General features: G+C 40.6%; 1 protein-coding gene across 1 annotated transcript; it reads right to left on the bottom strand.

The window, feature by feature from the left end:
• Positions 1-522: 522 nt before the first annotated feature.
• LOC134624780 (polymeric immunoglobulin receptor-like) lies at positions 523-17167 on the bottom strand. Its single transcript, XM_063469835.1, has 4 exons — positions 16989-17167; positions 8822-9160; positions 7536-7871; positions 523-1880 (listed from the first exon to the last, which is right to left on the bottom strand). Exons 1-4 carry the CDS (start codon positions 17047-17049, stop codon positions 1651-1653), a joined length of 966 nt encoding a protein of 321 aa, XP_063325905.1. The 5' UTR covers positions 17050-17167; the 3' UTR covers positions 523-1650.
• Between the last annotated feature and the right edge of the window lie 1484 nt (positions 17168-18651).

Raw genomic sequence — 18651 nt, 5'->3', positions numbered from 1 at the left:
TTTGACCTCTGTCACCACTGTCCTACAAAAACACACTGATTTGAACACACTGGTGCTAAAACTCAGCATCAGTGTACAAAAATGTAGCAGCAGCACAACAATATAAAATTCTTATAGTTTTATTTTTGTATTTCAGGCTGAAGAGTAAAGTTATATTGTTCTTATCTCAAATTGGACGTGAACATCATGTAAGGACTGAGAAAGAAACACTGAAGAGAAACGTCTGTGAAGGTTCTCAGTCATCCAGGTCATCGTAGTCTAAGGAGCTTCGAAAGAAAAGCGTCTGGACTTCTTGAGTTGCTTGAAGACGTTTCACCTCTCATCCAAGAAGCTTCTTCAGCAGGTTAACAGTCTGCACGACCTCATAACATACTGACTACACTTCTTCTGCACAGTGTTACAGTGACAATAACACAACACACCTGCACTGTAAAACAGCACCACAGTAGTACTAAAACAGTTCAATGACAGTTTTATATCCACATACATCACTTTCATGAACTGACTACATCACAAACTCCCTGATTATCCAGAGACTTTATTGTGCAGCTCTGACCCAAACATACCTGTACAGACATTACAGACTTTCATCACAGCCTGATAACTGGATCAGCACAGGTGTAGGATCACATGTGTGCTCCGTAGCTCAGCCTGATTCTACATTTAGTTAGCATTTCCATTTACACAAGCATCTCATGACATGACACATTTACTCTGTTTAACAAAGGTTTGTTCATAATCTCATGATTTTACTGATGTTATGTGCATCTCTCAGTAGTTAGCTTACAGCCTTTAAACTCACAAAGACATGAAACAGTTCTCAGATTCATTACTATGAACACACCGGACTATGAGTCCAACATTTTAGCTACACGTGGTGGCGAATCATCTTTACAAGCCTTTAACTCGTGAATTCACTCTTTAGTTTGAGATCTGTTGCACTGTAAGACACTTATGATCGATTACTACTGTTGTCTATTACTTATATGTTATTTCCAACCAGGCTTACCTGCAATAACATGGGAACAGCAGGTTAACAGGAGCTACTCGGTGCACGAGCTGTACACTACCTCATCATGTACTGACTACACTTCTTCTACCCACTGATGTGTGGGGCACCGAGCGCCACTGGTGGAACCTATATTACACTTTCAGACAGCAAAATAAACATTAACAGTAGTTTTTCCAAAAGAAAGTGACTTTAAGCATAAAAATAAAATGGCTAATATTTTCATGTATTCATCCACATCATAGTGTCACAGTAATAACCTCGCCAGCTTTGAGAAAAGCCTTTCACATGACAGTGAGGAGGCAGGGCTGCACGAGTATCTCACAGCAAGCCTGTGAAGGTTTGGATATATGCACCTATGCATAGATGATAACCACAAATGAGGTGTTGTTGTATGACAGTTGCTTGACACACAACAAACAGTCCACCTTGGAATGAAAAAACAAACAAGTTGAATATTACAGCACCGACACATTTTATATTATTTGTAATATTTTACTGGGAGAGATCAGCTCAGTGTTGGCATCCAGGGGAGACCCTTCTCCTTCCAGCTGGCTCTATAGAAACAAGCTCCTCTGTTTCACAGGTGAAACTCCCACACCAACACTGACATGCAAAGTCTGTGGGAATCCACTCCCACTTTATGTCCATAAACATGATGATAATCCGTCTGCTGGAGGCTCAGGATAGTTCACTTCTGTCTGTCCTCTGACACAGTCCTGCTGTGGAGACTGAGGAGCCTCATTATCCTCAGTAGGAACCTTGATTGAATATCGGGACACTTTATGTTTTCTGTAGATCAAAAAACCCACAACACCGACAAGAAGAAGGAGAAGAGCAACTATCAGTCCAATAATTCCTCCTGATGGACCTGCAGGAGAGAAACAAAGTGTCAGCTGTGGATTGAGGTAAATGACGAGTAACTAACAGAATAGAATCCATTTCCTCTACTGCAGTAGAAAAAGTAAATAAAAAGATAAAACGTGAATAAAGTGTGAAAGTTTCCACCCTGGTAGATTTTCTTGGATCATTGATCAAAATAAAACTGGTGGGCACCATTGTTACCGCTCAGCCTCCTACACTCAAAAAATAACTATTTGAATACAAAAGTCATAAAAAGGATTTCCACATGATTTATTTGTTTAATTTTAACATTATGTAATTTTGTTATTCCAACTTACTGTACTTGAGTTGACCAACTTAATTAATTGATGATGAATCAACTTAATTAACTGAGTTGATCCAACACACACAAATTACATTAGTCCAACAAAAGTACAGAGAACAGACACAAACACAGGGAGAACATCCAAACTCTACACAGAAAGGATTCAAACTCAGGACCTTCTTGCTGTGAGGCAACAGTGCTGACCACCACACCACCGAGCTGTCACTCCAAATGATTACAAGACTTGATACAGAATTGTATTTATGTCTTTGTCCTTGACTGTTGAGGCTGACTGTGTGGCAGCAGGAGTAGGACCCAAAACTGGGGAAACGTGAGGCACACAATTTCTCTTCTGGCTCTTGGCAAAGGCGGTCGCACTTTTCTCCTCTCCCTTCCCTTATTTTCCCTGCTTAGCTTCTTGTGTCCTTGTCTAGTCTCGTCTATTTTTTGCTCTTTTCCTGGAACACTTTCTCACAGTCTGTCCTCTAAAACCTAAAAGAGGAATTATGGATTTGATCAACTGGTCCCTGAATGCAATTGACACCCTCTTCTCAATGAGAAGCCTGGGCTCGGGTGAGCCTGAGTGTCCTGGAGGTACTTTCCCTGCCGGATACACGATGGACAGGTGGCATAACTGGAGGGTTGTGTGCCTGGCGGGACTGTCAATCGAGGACATTGAAGACTTGTACCTTTTCGGAACCATGATAACAGGGTTCTTGCTGATTGAACTTGGCTTGGCCCTGGCTTTTCAAAGATTAAAGAAAGCAGAATCGACTGTTCAAAACCCCACAAGGCTGCCCGCTGCGATTGAAACGATGGGACGAGTTGTGAGTTCTCAAAATGGCCTTATTGAACACAACATGGATAAGATCTTGGAGAAACTTGAGGCTGCTGTGAACACTCTAAGTGAAAATTGGATAACATCATGGAGAAGCTCATGGCTCTCCAACGGGAGATTGAGAGATCAGTGTCAGACTGCTAGAACAGCTTTGAAATTCACATGAGTTGTTCGCACTAAAGTAAAAACCACCATAACTTCATGCGGCTACCACTTCGGCGCCAGCTGTGGTCTCAAGACTGGAGCAGAACAAAAACACCCTGATAACAGACTGTGCTTAGAGTGTTTTCCTATCCTACACAAGGCCACCTGGGTTGGCTGGAAGACGTTTTACTTAGCCTGGCAGGGTAAAGGACACTGTCTCAGCTAGGGCTGCAAGATTAATTGTTAGAAAATCGCGATCTCGATTCATACTTATGTGCGATCTCATTTCCAAATGACAACGATTTAAAAAAAAAAAAAAAAAACGATGACGATTGTACCGCATTTTGATCCGGGACGTAATCTGCATGAAAACAAGCGCTCACTCTTCCTGCTCAACAAATGACAAGGGCAGAGCCTTAAACCACGTGATACAGAAGCTGTGCCGTGATGCTCAAATTGGCAGGGAAAAACAACGGAGAACACGTCAGGGATGACGAGAAAGTGACAGGAGAAAATTCGTCCCGGTCAACCACCCAAACATCAATAACGGGAACCTTATACAGCGCTTCCCTATACACGTCGAACTCCCGCAGGCACAAAGAAATTACGGAGGCTATTACTTATCACCTGACCAAAGATATATCAACACTGTGCAAAACGAGGGATTTAGGAAAATGATCAACACCCTAGACCAGGGCTGCCCAATCCCAGTCCTCGAGAGCTACTATCCTGCAGCTTTTAGATGCATCCCTACTCCAACACAGCTGAATCAAATGGTTTGATTACCTCGTCAGCATGCCATCATGTTTGGCAAAGGCCTGATAACAAGCCATTCATTTGATTCGGGTGTGTGGGAACAAGGATGCATCTAAAAGCTGCAGGACGGTAGCTCTCGAGGACCGGGATTGGGCACCCCTGCCCTAGACAAACGCTACACAGTGCCGTCCCGCAACTATTTTTCTATTGTTGCACTACCTGCTCTATACACGCAGTGTCGAGCAACGGTGGAGACGGAATTTCAAGCAGTACAACATTTTGCAGCAACCACAAAATGTGAGGCATTTATTGTTTTTATGTTTATTTATTGTTTTTATGTTCAGTTTCAACTTTTACGAAGTTGATGTGCAGTTAATAAGTGCAATAAATATTTATATTGGAAAAGAAAATCGTGAGAGAATCGTGATCTCAATTCTAAGCAAAAAAATCGTGATTCTCATTTTATGCAAAATCGTGCAGCCCTAGTCTCAGCTGAACTCTGGACATCCATCCCCCCTCCCCTTCCAAACGCCTTCGACGCTTATTCCCTCCCGATGCAGACGGTGGATCAAGAGGACCAGCGCATAGGCTGCAGGCCCGGATGTGCTGTCTACACTGGCTGTCTCTCACGTTTTACCCATCCCTGTTGCTTGTCATGTGTTTCTGTGGTGTATTAAGAGTTTTTCATTTGCTATGCGCAGAGGTGTTTTTTTTTCTGTTCTCAAACTGATCTCCCCGTTGGAGCTCAGTCTGGGGGGAGTTCTTTTTTCTCCTTGTCTTTTCTGATGTTGTGTATTTTCCATTTTTCGGTTCCGGGTCGCTGCTCGTGCAGCTACCTAGCCTAACCTGTCTCCCCAATGTGATGTTTGTATATTGTATGTACGGTCAGCAAGATCAGTCTGTCAATTGCCCCTCTGGGATAAATAAAGTCTTTTGACTCTGAATCTGAGACAAGGCACACAGGACAACGCACAGCAACATGGATGACACAACAACAAGCAGAGGAAGACAGAGGACTTAAATAGACAGAGGATAACGAGAGGATGGGAAACAGGAGGGAACACAGCTGGAAGTAATCAGACACAATGAGACAGGAGGAAGCAAAGCTGAGTGGTTTACGACACCAACTGTCTGCCATCTATGGTTGTGTCCAAATTCATGTCTGCATCCTCCTGAGGCTGCATTTGTAGACCGATTACGTAACAGCGACGCGCCGAAGGCTGTCCAAATTCGTAGAGTCCTCCGAATGCAGCCGACAAATGCGTCCTCCTTTTCCCAGAATTTGAAGGATGGGTCGGGTGTGTCCTTCGTGGCCCACCATATCCCAGAATTCGTAGCGCGGCCCAGCCAAACTCCAGTTTCCGGCGATGGCGGCCGCTACTAAGTTTTAAAATTACTTTTATCAATCTTTCTGGGTGACAAAATAAACTTTTAACTTATTTTCAGGCAAGAACATGGGTGTGTAAACTTAAAATATCTGCTCGGTTTATCAAGATATTGCATATTTGCAAAAGGGCTTCGACGTTTTAAGAGACGTCTGCTACCCACCAACTCGATAGCGAGCCGGGAGCTCGAGGGTCACTGAAGCCGCCGAGAACAGCACAACTCCCGGCACATCATTTTCAGATCACCACGGACAGCTTCACACGGCTGAATAAATGTCAAACAGAAAACAGATTAAACAGAAGTGTGAGATGGTCGAGAATTTACGCCAGTGTCCTGTTATATTTTACATAGCAAGGAGCAGACGGCCGAGTTTATTAAACCCCACCGAGACAGCGGTGACGTTAATCAGAAGGCTAGACTGTCCAATTTCACAGCCGTTTACTTCCGGCCTACCCGACCTTCTGAGGACCCGCCCCCACGTAGACCGCGAAGGCCGGGTCCTCAGGAGGATGCAGCCCATGAATTTGGACACGACCATTAATCCAGTTTTTTCACACCTTGGCTCAAGTGATTAGGTAGAGGATCATCAGGGGGTCCTTTGTCACTCTTTGAGGGAAAATTCCCATTAGGTTTAAATCAGGACCTCTCCACCATTTGACCTTAGAAATGAAGAAGCTTCGCTTATGAGAGGTGAAACGTCTTCAAGCAACTTAAACAAGTCCAGACGCTTTTCTTTCCAAGCTCCTTAGACTACGATGACCTGGATGACTGAGAACCTTCACAGACATCCTGTGATATCACGAGTCCAGGAAACTAACCACTCTTACTAGATTATATCACATCATCTCCACAAAAATCAATAAGTTGTTGAATTTAATGCAGATCATAGATCTAATTATGGTCACTATAGAAACATAAAATTAGTTTGTTCAAAGTACAGGTTAGACTCTTGTAAATCAAACAACAGCCCAATTTCACTTTCCTGAGTGTAGTAGAAAATCCTGGGTGACATTCTGCTCAAGTTATTATGTTCACAGGTTTGTCAGAAAACTTGACCTCTGACCCTGAACTTGAATCTTGTCCAACATTTGTAGTACATGTACCTACGGTATGATTTTGTTTACATGAATTTAAAAAACCTACGTCACCTGTGTTTGTAAACTTGGGTGTCCACACCACCCGTCCACCTGACCACCCAACAGGGGGATGACAACACCCCATCAGTCTTTTATGACTGGGGGGTAAAAACACACATGAACTGAGCATCTTGTTTTTAAATAAAGCCGCCATAAAAAGAATTTTTAGAAGCAGACCGTCCTTAGCCTGAAAAGGGTGGAGTGCCCACTCCTGTTAGTGAAGGAGTTACCGCTCCAAGTGGAGGAGTTTGAGTATCTCTGGGTGTTGTTCACTAATGAGGGGAAAGACAGACGGCTCGGGGCTGTGGCTGCAGCGAGCTCTGGTAAGCGGCCGAAAGAACGACATCTTGGATACAAGTGGCGTCAAAGAGCTTTCTCCGAGGGCTGGCTGGCCTCTCCCTCAGAGACAGGGGGACAGATTGGTGTGGCATGAGAGGCGGAGCTGGCACTGGATGGATGTTTTGTGTCTCCACCAGTGTTGGTGTAACGTATTACTTTGTAACAGCTTTGTGTTCATTTGTTACTTTGTAAGTGGTTACTGTAATCACATTATATTTTTCAGTAACGCAGTAGAGATGTTTGTTGTTGTGGGACTCGGGCCTGAGTTATTACATGGTGATCATGTGACAGTGCATATCAGATCATTTTACAGAGTAACGAGAAAGTAACAACAAGTAGAGTAAGGAGTTACTTTCTCCAGGGAGTAATTAAGTAACACTCTACATTACTGTTAAGGAACGTTACGAGCAATTCATGTAATAGATTACTCTTCCTTAGTAACAACTCACAACCACCAGCTTCACCCCTCCCCTCCCCCTCCAGCTGTAGCCTTTAACATTGAGTTTCCCCACACATGTTTACAGACGAGTTAGAGAGCAAGAGAAGAAGAGACTGATTCATAAATGTCTTTGTTTCTGCTCTAACCTTACCCAAACAATGCTGCTCTACAACTCTAGACTACCAGCCACAAAGACAACAGCTGGAGAAACATCTGTCTGCCTCTGACATCCACCAGCTCATCCATACAACAAACAAACATCAACAACCAGGAAGCAGCTTCACCTCTGATCACACACACACTCAACTCTACTCACTCACCTGGAGGAACAACAACAACCAGGTGGATGATGCTGATGGATTTCCATGAGCGTGTTTCTTTCATGTAGTCACCACAAACATATCTTCCAGTGTCATTAATCGTCACATCCTTCAGAATCAAAGACACGTCTCCATCCTTCATCTGTCTGTCCTGCAGATCCACCCGGTTCTTAAAAGATGGATGCTGGTGATCTGGAATAAAGTGACCATCCTGGTACAAAAAGACACAGCTTGATGTGAAGTCAGCTCTGCTCCACTTTACAACTGTGATGTTGTTTGTAGCTCGACATGTCAGAGTGACATTCTGTCCAGACTCAATTGTGATGACTGTTGGATCTGAAAGAGAAAACAACACAGAGCAGAGAGGTTAAAGGTCAGAGATCAGACCGACTTAAAGGTTCAAGGGGTACCTACTGTATGTACCTACAATAAATAAGGAGCTATTTATTATTTAATTATTACTTCTGTGTTATTTAATTCTTGCATTCTTACATATTTAAGTCTGTACTTTCAGTGAATTATAGAGAACCTGAGTTTAAAGCTGATCACACCTTCTATTAAATATGTTTCATGTTTCTACTGAGGAAAAGTTATTTTGCAATAATTATCTTTATCATTTCATCGCCCAGCTCTAGATTACAGTGAGAGACATTGAGCCCACACAGACTCCATCTACCCTGATGATGTCTTCACACACACAGACAAACTGAATCAATATGAAAATAATTCGTCTGAACTTCTGGTTTCTAACAGCTTAATCTGACCTGGAGAGACAAACAGCAAAGTGGAGCAGACTGACACAGTTACTGCAGACGTTTGTGTGTTATTATTACTGCTGATCTACATTATTATAAATGTGTGAGTCTGTAATCTCAGTGACTAACAGAGAACCTGAGTTTAAATGTGATCAGATGAAGTGTGAGGTTGTGAGAAAGTCTCTGACTGCATTCATAGATGTGTCCTTTCAGCTGCTCTGATCCAACCTTTGGTCTCTAAGGAAGAGGCTTCAGGGAGATGTTTGCTACGTTGGACTGTAGGACCATCAGAAATGTGTGCAGTAACAAAACAGGCAGCACTGAAAGGAGCTTTAAGTGTTTGTGTTGTTCAATGATTTGTGCACAACAACAAAAATGGGACCTCTCTCATCCATCAGTCATCATGTGGACATTTTTCTTACAGACGCCACAACTTTAACAACCACCAGCTCATCCATACAAAGACAAACATCAGCAACCAGGAAGCAGCTTCACCTCTGATCACACACACACTCAACTCTACTCACTCACCTGGAGGATCAACATGAAGGTAGATGATGCTGATGATGAGCTTCAAATATTCTGTTCCTGTCTGCACAACACCACACTCGTATGTTCCAGTGTCATTAATCGTCACATTCTTCAGAATCAAAGACACGTCTCCATCCTTCATCTGTCTGTCCTGCAGATCCACCCGATTCTTAAAAGATGGATGCTGGTTGTCTGGAACAAAGTGACCGTCACGGTACAAAAGCACATATTCATCTCCCAGGTCAGCTCTGCTCCACTCTACAATGTTGTTGTTGTTGTCTGGAGGTCGACATGTCAGAGTGACGTCCTGTCCAGACTCAGCTGTGATGGTTTTCTGGTCTGAAAGAGGAAACAACACAGAGCAGAGAGGTTAAAGGTCAAAGTGCAACTGTTCACTTCTACAGCAGCCAATCAGAAACACACAATAAAAGATTGTCTTCTGTTGTTAGATGATGATCTTTGATTGTGTCTCTTCTTGTGTCAGCTGCTCCCTTCAGGCGTCACCACAGCGAGTCTTCTCCTCCTCCTCACCTGATCCCGAGCATCTTCATCAGGGCTGATTTGTGACAGAAGGACAGCAGCAAGAGTGAAAGGGAAGGTTTAAAGATGGCAGTGAGCTGCTGTGATGTTTGCTTTGGAGACTCTGACACAAAGACAGGAGGCCGAGCTGAACATGTTCAGATTTTCATTGAGAGCAGAATGGACGAGATTATGAACGAGTTCATCAGAGGGAAGCTCAGGCTGAGAGGTTTGGAGACAAAGTTCATGAGAAAGACTGAGATGGATGAAAAACATCATCTGAAACCATTTTGTGAACAAATAAAAACAAATCTTTAGTTTTAGAATCTGTTAGTTTGATCAAATGTTATTGATGGACGAGTTCATTGAGACTCTGGATGTCTGTCAGACTGAGTCACTGCTTTTATTGGAACAGCTGATGCTCCTAAATCTGGCCTCTGACACAAACCTCCAAACAGTAAGAATGAAAAAAGAATAAAACCATTAAAAACTCTTCAAGCAATAAATAATCAAACCTGAAAAAGAAGAAAATCATCTGGAAACTAAACTGAACTAAACACAAAAAGTCCAAATGGAATAAAAACTAATGAGAAAATACAAAACTACAATAACTCTGTTGCACAAAGAACAACATGTGCTGATAATAAGTGAACATAATGTGTGAGAGAAAGCAGCCTCTCATTATAAGACACTGTGAGTCTCTGCATGCTGCCTTTATGGAGCTACAGCTGTTTGTATACACTGAACAAAAAGCTTTGTAGCTGTATACTGACTCCTGACACTACAACACATCACACTGACACACACATTACACTTCTTTGTCTCTGTCACAGCTGGATTACAGATGTTAACTCCACGCAGCCTCGTGTCTCCTTCACACACACAAACTAAAATAACATTACAGTAATTCTTAGGGAAGGACTGGTAACATCCAAACCAGAATGATTGTTCATCTTCTTCTATAAACCAAATAGAAGCGCAGTTTGGTTTTCTAGCTGTTAATTCTCACCTCCTGAAACGCTCATGAAGACAGAAAACAACAAGAAGAGCGACGCAGTTCCAGCCACCATTTCCGTGTTTTCTGGTTCTTCTGCTCCGACATTAAACTTGATCTAAATGTCTGAGTCTGTTGTTATTTCTCATAAATAAAAGACTTTAAACCCGATTACACGAGTTTAATGTTTAAACAAGGCTGAAAGTCTTTTTCTTCTGTATATTGGCGGTTGGCAAACAGAAATGGTGCATTACCGCCACCAAGTGGTGTGGACCGAAATGACAATAAATAAATAAATAAATAAATAAATAAATAAATAAATAAATAAATAAATAAATAAACTAAAATGAAATATTCAAATCCTCCCGAACAAATGGGTCTGCCTTAAAAACCAAAATACAGCCTGATAACTTTCACTCATAGAGCTCATGCAAAATAAATCAAACAAGTCCAACTTCACTTTCATATCGTCCAGCTTTTTGATCAGTTGTCTCCTTTCAATATCATATTTCCATATCATACTTCTGACAATGCAACAAAACGTGTTGTATTGTTTCCTGTTCCCCACTGCAGTCACACTCCCCTGCACAGTGCTTACCTATTAAAATAATGTGCTATTTAAACCAGTGTGTCCAAATCTCAGTCGAGATATAATCGTCTCCTCTCTCCTGTTTCGTCCTGTACTTCTCATTTCCCCCACTTTCCTTTGGATTTTATAAAATCATCGCCCTTTCCTCTCTTCCTCCCATTGCTTTTGCCACCTTTCCTTCATTTTGTATCGTATTCTACTCTTGAGCTCTGTCCTACTCACACTAATAACAAAATCTACCATCGGTCTCCTTGTTGCGACTTTTGCTGTCCCATCAGCCATTTCATTTCCTTTAACTCCATGATGCGCTGGTAGAATAGATACACCATAATAACATAGGAAAGGTTGGTGATATTAAAGTCCTGTTTGTGGCACATGAGTATATGTGAGGGGGCAAAATCCTCAACATGGGTGGTGACCATGGTGGCCATTTAGAAGTCAGCCATCTGGGATACAACTTTTCTTTTTTTCAATAGGAAGAGGGCCATGTGACACATCAAACGTATTGGTAATGTCACAAGAAAAACAATGGTGTGCTTGGTTTCAACGTAACTTTATTCTTCCATCCCATCCCCCAACTTGAGGATCACCACAACATAACCTAATAAATCTAAACCTTAGTTCACAGATTCGCTTTGTCTATGGTTTATTTCTGGGATTTCGCACAAGTATATAGAGAGACGTCGTCTTTTCTCTCTAAATACTGGACTGTATGCAGCGGAGATGACAATAAAGTTTACTTTGACTTCAGCAGCAAGCAGGCGCACCGAGGGCTCTCGCGCTCACTTCTCGCGTATAAAATTTCGAAAAAAAAATCGGTGCAAATTATCAATTATTAAGTCTGTATCATAATGTCTGGTATATTCGTGTTTGTTGTTTTTTATTTTGTTTTATTTTGCGAGTTGGTTATTAGATGCTATGCAAGTTTACACAGGTGAGTCCTCTGGCAAAGCGCCTGTAAAAATTGAATGAAAAAGAGTGCAGACTGACATGGTTGAAGGACTGCATAACATCAAATGTGTTAATTTTTTCACATTTTATGCCTTAGATGAGGAATTACTCAAAAGGAAGTTTACCATGTTGGGGATAGTGAGAAAGAACAGGCCCAAGCTTCCTTCTGAACTTCTTGCTGTCAAGAACAGGAAGGTAACATCTTCAGTGTTTGCCTTCACTGAAAAAGCAACTCTGACCTCCTATTCGAGAAAAGGAAAAATGTCCCGCTGCTCAGCACGGTGCACAAACATGCCTTGACCACCGGGGAACACCCCCCCCCCCCCCCCCCCCCCCGAAAAAAAAGGGTCTATGATGAGATAAAGGAAGGGATCAACAATCAGGTCACGGCACAAACATCTGTTGACGAACGACTGTTGGCCCCTTGTCATCTTCTGAGTTCATATAATGCATTTGTTATATGGTGTGAAATTAACAAGAAGCATTCACACACTTTCTGCACATCAGAGGATGTGTACAAAAAACTTGAGTGTTGGAAAAGAACTGTTCCATATTCTATTTGACTGGTGTACACACAATTTTCCATTTGAATTTCACCACAAACACACACATAAAACAAAAACAAACAAAAAAACTCTGCCATTGCTGATCTCAAGCCTGGATAAGAAAAGAGGAGGGGTGAGTGAAAGTGACGTCGTGGTGACACAACAAAGGGTCCAGGGTCACAATAACAACAGGATTCATTCTAAAGGACATGGATGGGCACGTAAAATTTAGAAAAAATGGGTGAAAGATTATAAAAGACACATTACATCTAAAATTGAAAGTTTGACCTGCAGTCAAAGGAGTGCTACAGGAGTCATCACAAAAAAACAATAGAGTTCATCCACTTATGGTCATTAATGTTGTCAGTAGTTCTGAAAAGACTTATATTCAAACTTTTAAAGATACATTTATCCCAAATTAAAAGTTTGTCCTGATGCTGCTGCTCGAGTTTCATTGTCTTATGTGCTCAAGAAATAAACAAAGTGCTTGACACAAACACTTGGTCAGTAATTGTATATTGAAGGCAAACGTGTTCGTAATATTTGAGGAGAATGCTAATATCTTAGCATGTTAGTATTAGCATGTAGTTTAAAGCAAAGCCTCATTGACCCATGACAGAGACAGAAGAAGAGCAGCTGTACCTCTCAGATTTGATTTCTTCTTCTTGTCTTTGATGAGGATTTTTCCACAAGTGACGTCTTCAGTTCTCACTGCTGAGTAAACTGTAGTTGGATCACTGTCTGCACAACAAGCACACACAGAGGACATTAGTGCAGGAATAAGAGCTGATCATATAGAAACTGACAGATAATGTTTGGAAGTGGAATTTAGAGTCGCTGAATGAATCAGACCTGATACAGGAGGAAGAGACTGAGCTTTTATCAGCAGGATGAATGTTTCTGATTAACATGTCAGGATGTTACAGAAACTACCAAATTATTAACTTAGAATAATGTTGGATTTAAAATTTAAACATGGATATGTGGATGGAATTTAAAAATGTGGTGTGATTATCGAATATGAATCAGTGAAGTAAATTAAAAAAGTTAACATATCCACAGAAACCAAACACAGTTTAAAATGAATGAATTTATAAAAGAAACAAGTTTGAGTCTCACCTTCTCTCACCCTCAGGTTTCCTGTGAACACATCGTCTCAGCAGAACCAGTAACTCCAGTAGAACCACAACACAGATCCAACACATGACAACAGAGGAAGAAGAGATGAACCAGGTGGAGGTGTGGATGTAGGTGGATGTGTGTATTTGTGTATATAAGAATAATAAAAACAGCTTTGTTTAATAATTTTAATCCGAACAACATATTCAGTTTTTCGAGTTCACTGTTCAATAACTAAATTACATAAATATTTGATTTATATTTGACTTTCTGTAAGAATTAACAGGGTGTTAGCTGTTAGCATGATTATCTGCACATGCACTCCCCGCTGCTCCATTTCTATAACATGAACAGTTAAGAGGAGATCCTTTCTCTGGGGCCTGATTCAACTACAGGGAGCTACACTCACCTGCCAGTTTATTAGGTACACATGTTTAATGGCTTAAACTATAAATGATATTAAGAATACAGTCACAGCTTTTACAGCTCACCGAAAATAAAACATGTCCATGTATCTGCCTGTTAGAGAATTCAGAAAGCTTTAATGACTCCAGCATGGATCATAGATTCCAAGATTTCATTCATTATTGTCAAAATTCATCAATATTATCCAACATTTATTCCACATGATCAGGTTCACGTCTCTCTCACACAGAAACACTTCAATAAATCCAGAAATGTTTCAAACCTCAGTTTATGATTAAAAAACAGTGACAAAAATTTGAAGAGTTAATAACACAGAGATATTAAATCCACATTCAAATCTTTATTAACAGAAAAAATACAGCTAAGGTACACACAATGAGTTTCACATGATTTAGCTTCTCAGCCACTGACAAAACTGACAAAATAAATAATTTAAACCAAAGTAAGGAGACTCATTCATGAAATAACAGGATCAGACTCATCCAGTAGTTATTGTTCAAATACAGAGACCTTTGTTCTCTGTCCTACATGCAAACATTTGGAGTTTTCAAGCTTTTCTAATCCTGTGTGTGTGCAGCAGGTAAACACAATCAGAGCACAAACACACAAACAAGGCCAAACATTTAAAACAAGCAGCTACACTTTTTGAACTCTGTTCATGGATACTGAGGGCAAACAAACCACACAGCTCACAAACATAAAGAGAAACTGAAATCACACATCAGATCTTGATTAGCTTGTTAAACCGTAACTTACTGAAACCACTGAATGAAGTTAAACTGCACATCATATTGTTACAGGGCTGTACCTGTATTCATTTAGTGGAGAAATCATTGAACCATTTTCTCATCATTGCACAATGTCTCTGATTGGACTGAGTGACGCTCACAGGGATCATTTTGTGTTGAAGAAAAGTCACATGACACATGAAACGCTCCTTTTGATCTGAGCGTGCTCAGAGCCTGAAGCAGAGAGCCAGGGTAACAGAGAAGGTTAATGGTTAATAGGTTAATGCATTTTTATTCTTTGGCTTTTGACCTCAGTAAGACATAGTTTCTCTTTTAATTGAATTATTTATTAACTAACGAATGAATTATTATTATTGTTATTATTATTATTTGGCTTTTGTTCATATATTATGTGGCAGTATTATTTAGTTCTAATGTAAAGCTATTTGTTCTGTGGTTGCTTTTAAAGTGCTTTATAAATAAAGATGATGATGATGATGATGGTGGTGGTGATACCTGCTGTCTGTGACTGCAGTTTCAGGTTTAGTTGAGCCAGCTAACACAAAGAAAGCCTGACTGTGTTGAAGCTGATTTGTAGTCACAGCCCTCTGGATGTTCCAGTGAACTACAGAGCTGAAATGTAAAGACTGTTTTTAAAGATGAAACTCTTCCACTGAGATGAGCTGTCAGCAAAAACAGAAGCAGCCATTAAAGATAAAACTGAAATAAACCTACAGTACTGTGAGCCTGCTGTCTGTGCTCAGTTCATCTGTTTCTGCAGCATTTTAAACACTGACAACACCCAGAACTCTGAACAGCAGCAGCAGACTCAACACTGGAAAAACCTCTGAGACATTTTAAACCTGCTGCAGTTCAACAGGAGGCTGGTTTGTTTCCTCACTCTGTTGTTGTTTACATTTTCTGTAGATAAAAAAAACCAATAACAACAGCAAGAATAAGCACAAAAACTATTAGAACGATCAGTCCAACAGATCCATCCTCCTTCCCTTTGTCTTCCTTTCCTCCATCTTTGTTGTCTTCATCCTTCTCTTGTCCTCCTGTCTGACCTGCAGGTGAGAAACAGGTGTGAGGTGTCAGCTGTCAGGTAGGTGATGAGTGAAACAAAAAATCAATAACCAGGAAGCAGCTTCACCTCTGATCACACACACACTCAACTCTACTCACTCACCTGGAGGAACAACATGAAGACTAAAGCTGTTGATGAGCTTCAAATCGACTGTTTTTTGGTTTGGTTCTTTCTTAGCACCACAACACTCGTATGTTCCAGCATCATTAATCGTCACATCCTTCAGAATCAAAGACACGTCTCCATCCTTCATCTGTCTGTCCTGCAGATCCACCCTGCTCTTAAAAGATGGATGCTGCTCATCAAGAGGTCGACCATTCTGGTAAACAAGAATAACACTAATGTGCAATAATCTTTTCTGGCATTGTTGTATTTTTACTCAGTTGTATATAGCATTTGTATTCTATTTTTATCTTATTGTATATTTTATTCTACTGTATATAGTATTTTATTCTATTCTATTCTGTACAGTTGTGTACTCGACATGTCAGAGTGACGTCCTGTCCAGACTCAGCTGTGATGTTTTTCTGGTCTGAAAGAGGAAAAAGCACAGAGCAGAGAGGTTAAAGGTCAAAGTACAACTGTTCACTTCTACAGTAGCCAATCAGAGAGAGGATCAGAGAGCGCTGAGCTCCACAGCAGGGACATTATTAGACATTAGATAAGACAAATTAAAACAGAGATTAAGCTACATCTAGTTTGGTATGAAACTGTCATGGTCCTGGGTCGGTGACCCAGTGTTTTGAGTTTTGTATTTTTATTTTCTAAGGTTTGTTGTGTTTTGAGATTTCTAGCATTTAGGGTTTTGGGTTAAGTTATACCTTCTGGATTATGGTTTTCAGTTTGTGTTGTTGTTGTTGTTGAGTCACATGACAATATTCGGCTTTATAAAATGGAGGCAGGTGATTTGCTGTGCCGACTAAAAAAAGCAGCCGACAGAAGAATACCTGCATCTGTAAATGATACCACACACTCAAGATAATGTTTTATCTTGTGTGGCATTTCTGAAAGAAACCTGATTCAATATAAACGATTTCACATTAAAGCAGTGCTGCTAACTGACTTCAGAATCATCACACAGGAAGATAAAACCAAATGATATGAAAATAATTCTCAGAGGAATCATTAACATGTAACCCAGGTTCATTCTATTCATTCCTCTTTATCTCACAGATAAAAAAAAAAGATTTTCTAACAGTTAAATCTCACCTGCAGAGACGAACAGGACAAACATCAGCGTGGAGCAGAGTGACGCAGTTACAGCAGACATGTCCGTGTTCTCTGTTTCTGCTGATCTGACTCTTAGTTTGTTCTAAATGTCTGAGTCTGTTGGTGTTTTCACTCAATAACTGAACCTGAGTTTAAACCTGAACACATCAGATTACATTTAAGGTTTAAGGAAGTTGAGCCACGTTACGTTGGGACGTGCTACGTTGGACTGTACGGTGACCGTAAGTAAGTGTGTCATAACTAAAGCAGTGAAATCTAAAGTGAGTGTTTAACAGGTTCAGGTCTTGAGTGATCTCCACAGAACAACACAAACATAACTATCTCATCATCAATCATCAGCTAAATACTAAATACGTCACTGTATAAAAATGTATATTGTACTATGGAGGAAGCAGCATTTATCTGTAGCCATAAAACCACAGCTGAGAAATTTGTCCACCTTATGAGGAACAAAGAAGCAGGAGAACAAACAGCATCAAACATTTTCAGAAGAGTAGAGGAGAGTGACTGAGTGCACTTCCTCTTTGTGATTGAGGTGATTTTCTTCTTTATATTGTGTCAGATCAAATCTGACAGCTTTTGGTTCTTCAGATGATAAAATCCATTTCATATGATGTGTTTTCACAGATGAAACCAACAAACAGTAAATAAGATCATTCACACTAAATCCACATGACCTTCATCTGTAACCAGTAAAGTGAAGTTTTAATCCTGCTTCAGATTAACTGTCATGATCTGTGTGCAGGCAGGAAAGGGACCCAAACGCAGACTCCAAAACACAGAAGGGAAACTCAAAAACACTCAGCTTTATTGCTCGCAAGAACAAAACAGAAAGAGAACTTAGAAACAGAAGACACAAGTGAATATGAGAGTACGATGTGACGACGAGCAGGAGCAGACATATACACTAAATACAAAAGGGAAACATCGCAAAGAGGCAACAGCTGTGAGACACAGCTGTACCTAATTACCATGACGTGAAACCAAATGCACTGACATAAGACACGGACCTTCAAAACAGGAAACAGACTGGCACAGAACTAAACCCATACTAAACACTAGAATCTGTTACGGGTTCGAAATTGAGGACGAGAGTAAAACAATGATGGTCCAGAAGAGGTCGTTCAAACAATTGATTTTAATGAATGCACGCAGCGTGGAGAGGTGCAAACTGCAAAACATCAGTTGTACATCTCTACCCAAAATACACTCTAGATTGCTTTTATAACATCAGGGTATTGTAACGCCCCCTCTTGCGTTTACAGTCACATAATTTGCATGTACAGAACATTCATGTATTTTAAGAGATAACTGCAGACACAGAAGTTCCCCTTTCTGGCATCCATCCAAATATGGTGAGGATCTCCGGCCTTTGAGGTCCCCATGGACTTGTCCTCCTTGTGTCACCTGTAACTATAAGCTTTTAAGATGATAGATTTACCTCAACGATTTAAAGTGGTTATAACTGCACCTGTCATAAACATGTTAATATTTGATTATGATAACCCCTGTAATACAAATTATAACATAATGCCGACAGCTTCAATAAATGCTTTGATGAAATGATAATTAATGTAATGATAAGGATGCTGGTTATATACAGTTCAGCAGTAAACTAATTTCTTTAATTCTACAATTCCCT

Source organism: Pelmatolapia mariae, linkage group LG3_W (genome assembly GCF_036321145.2).
Source record: "Pelmatolapia mariae isolate MD_Pm_ZW linkage group LG3_W, Pm_UMD_F_2, whole genome shotgun sequence".
Lineage (NCBI taxonomy): Eukaryota > Metazoa > Chordata > Actinopteri > Cichliformes > Cichlidae > Pelmatolapia > Pelmatolapia mariae.
The sequence above is the reverse complement of the archived record's forward strand: the minus strand, read 5'-3'. Positions and strand labels throughout refer to the sequence as shown.

Bases quoted from the DNA above. Each gene is read 5' to 3' on its own strand.
- LOC134624780 (XM_063469835.1), bottom strand. From the start codon at position 17,049: ATGTCTGCTGTAACTGCGTCACTCTGCTCCACGCTGATGTTTGTCCTG. The intron at 9,161-16,988 runs GTGAGATTTAAC...TTCCTCTTTCAG, and splicing joins TGTCCTGTTCGTCTCTGCAG to ACCAGAAAACCATCACAGCT. The intron at 1,881-7,535 runs GTGAGTGAGTAG...TCTCTCCTGCAG, and splicing joins GGTTGTTGTTGTTCCTCCAG to GTCCATCAGGAGGAATTATT.